The sequence below is a fragment of the Belonocnema kinseyi genome, chromosome 8 (assembly GCF_010883055.1).
Source record: "Belonocnema kinseyi isolate 2016_QV_RU_SX_M_011 chromosome 8, B_treatae_v1, whole genome shotgun sequence".
Taxonomy (NCBI): Eukaryota; Metazoa; Arthropoda; class Insecta; order Hymenoptera; family Cynipidae; genus Belonocnema; species Belonocnema kinseyi.
The window spans coordinates 85,137,429-85,139,299 of NC_046664.1; the positions used below are offsets into that span (position 1 = coordinate 85,137,429).

At 25.3% G+C, this 1,871-nt stretch overlaps 1 protein-coding gene across 1 annotated transcript in view; it reads right to left on the reverse strand.

Moving 5' to 3' along the window:
• LOC117178580 (collagen alpha-1(I) chain-like) overlaps window positions 1–1,871 on the reverse strand; it is a 120,582-nt gene that overhangs the window by 24,091 nt on the left and 94,620 nt on the right. The window contains exon 20 of the mRNA XM_033370007.1: window positions 1,759–1,865. Coding sequence (XP_033225898.1) covers window positions 1,759–1,865 — 107 coding nt within the window. The remainder of the gene's footprint in view (window positions 1–1,758; window positions 1,866–1,871) is intronic.

Here is a 1,871-nt window from a genome sequence, read left to right on the forward strand (position 1 = left end):
AAAAATTAATTCTAAGAAAAATAAATTTTTAATTTGGTGGAAAATTGATTTTTGAAATCGAAAATTTATTAATTCTGGTTTAGGTTGAAAATTAATCCTCTTTAGTTGAAATTCAACTATTTTGTTGAAAATTCGTTTTGTCTTTTAAATTGATTTTTTAAACTGAAAATTTAATAATTCTATTTTCAGTTAAAAATTGATCCTTTTTAGTTAAAAGTTCAGCTACTTTATTAAAAATTCGTTTTTTCTTTTAAATTGATTTTTTAACTGAAAATTTAATTATTGTATTTTCGGTCGAAAATTGATCGCTTTTAGCTGAATATTGAACTATTTTCCTAAACAATTTTTCTTTAATGATATTTTTATGATTATTATGATGAAATTCAACAAACTGTTTGAAAATTTGTGTACTTTATTGAAGGTTCGTTCTTATTTTGGTAGAAAATGAATCTTCTTCTTTAAAAAATCAATTAAATGCTTAAAAATTGAACTTATTTGTTAAAAATTCATTTTATTATTTTAAGATCCATCCCTCTGGTGGAAAATTCGACTATTTGATTGAAAATTCTGTTTTCTGTAAATTATTTTTTTAACTGAAAATTTAATTGCTCTATTTTCGGTTAAAAGTTGATCCGTTTATGTTAAATATTAAACTATTTTGTTACAATTTAATTTTTCAGTGAAAATTTGAACTTCTTTGTTTAAACTTGATCGTTTTAGTTAGATTAAACCATTTTGTTGAAATCCTTCTATTTTATAATTTTATGAAATCAAAAATTTAATGATTCTTTTTTTGGTTGAAAATTCAATCACTTGGTTAAAATTTTAAGTTCTCTGTTAAAACCTTATTTTATTGTGTAAACATCCTCAACAAAGAAGAATAATTTCTTTCAAAAAAGATGAGTCATATAGGTTTAGTAAATTTTCAGTTACAAAAATTAATTAAGAATTTAAGATATTCCAATTAGATTAAAATCTAAATTAAAAATAAAATTTAACATCCAATAATCAAATTGATGCAAAATCCATGGACCAAACTTGGACCACAACAAACAGAAAATAAACATATTGTAATGTGAAAAAAAAATGTTTCAATTTGATTTTCGAACAAAAATAAACAAGAGGAAAGAAAAATGATGAGGCAGCCAACCACATCCCCTTCCCTCTCTTTTTCTTTCTTTCGTCTTTTTTATTTTTATGACTATCAAATTACAATAAAACAACATTCAAAATAAGAAAAAAAAACAGATTACAACAAATTGTTTATTTTTATTTTTTTTTTTATTTTGAATGTCATTGTTTTTTTTTAACAGGAGTTTGCGAAAATTAATTTTTTCTCAAGAAGCTAAATTATCTACGAATACAAACATTTTATGCCAAAAAAAGATAAATATTTAACCGAAGATTCCATAGTTAAAATTTCATTTAAAAAATAATCATTTTAAATCAATAAGATTAATTTACTGTTAAAAATACGATTTTTCAACAAAATGGATGAAATATTAACTAAAAAAAAAAAAAACCCTTTGAAAAAGGGCCCTAAACGCCCCCCCCCCCTTCAAATATGAAAAGCAGTATGTATATATAGAATATATATATATAATAGAATAGAAAATATATTTTTATTTATCCACTCCCCTAAATTCTCTTTCCTTACTTCCCCTACCTTACCAACAATCTTCTCCTTTCACTTTTCCCACTCTCCCTTACTTCACTTCCCCTCACATCCCACCGTTACTACCACGTCTTTCTCCTCACTTCCCATCCATTACTTCCCATCCATTACTACCCTTCCTCTCACTACACTCCCCTCTCCAAGCTTCTCTTCCCTTACTACTTATCCCCTCTCCTCCGTTACTCTCCCCCTTTAG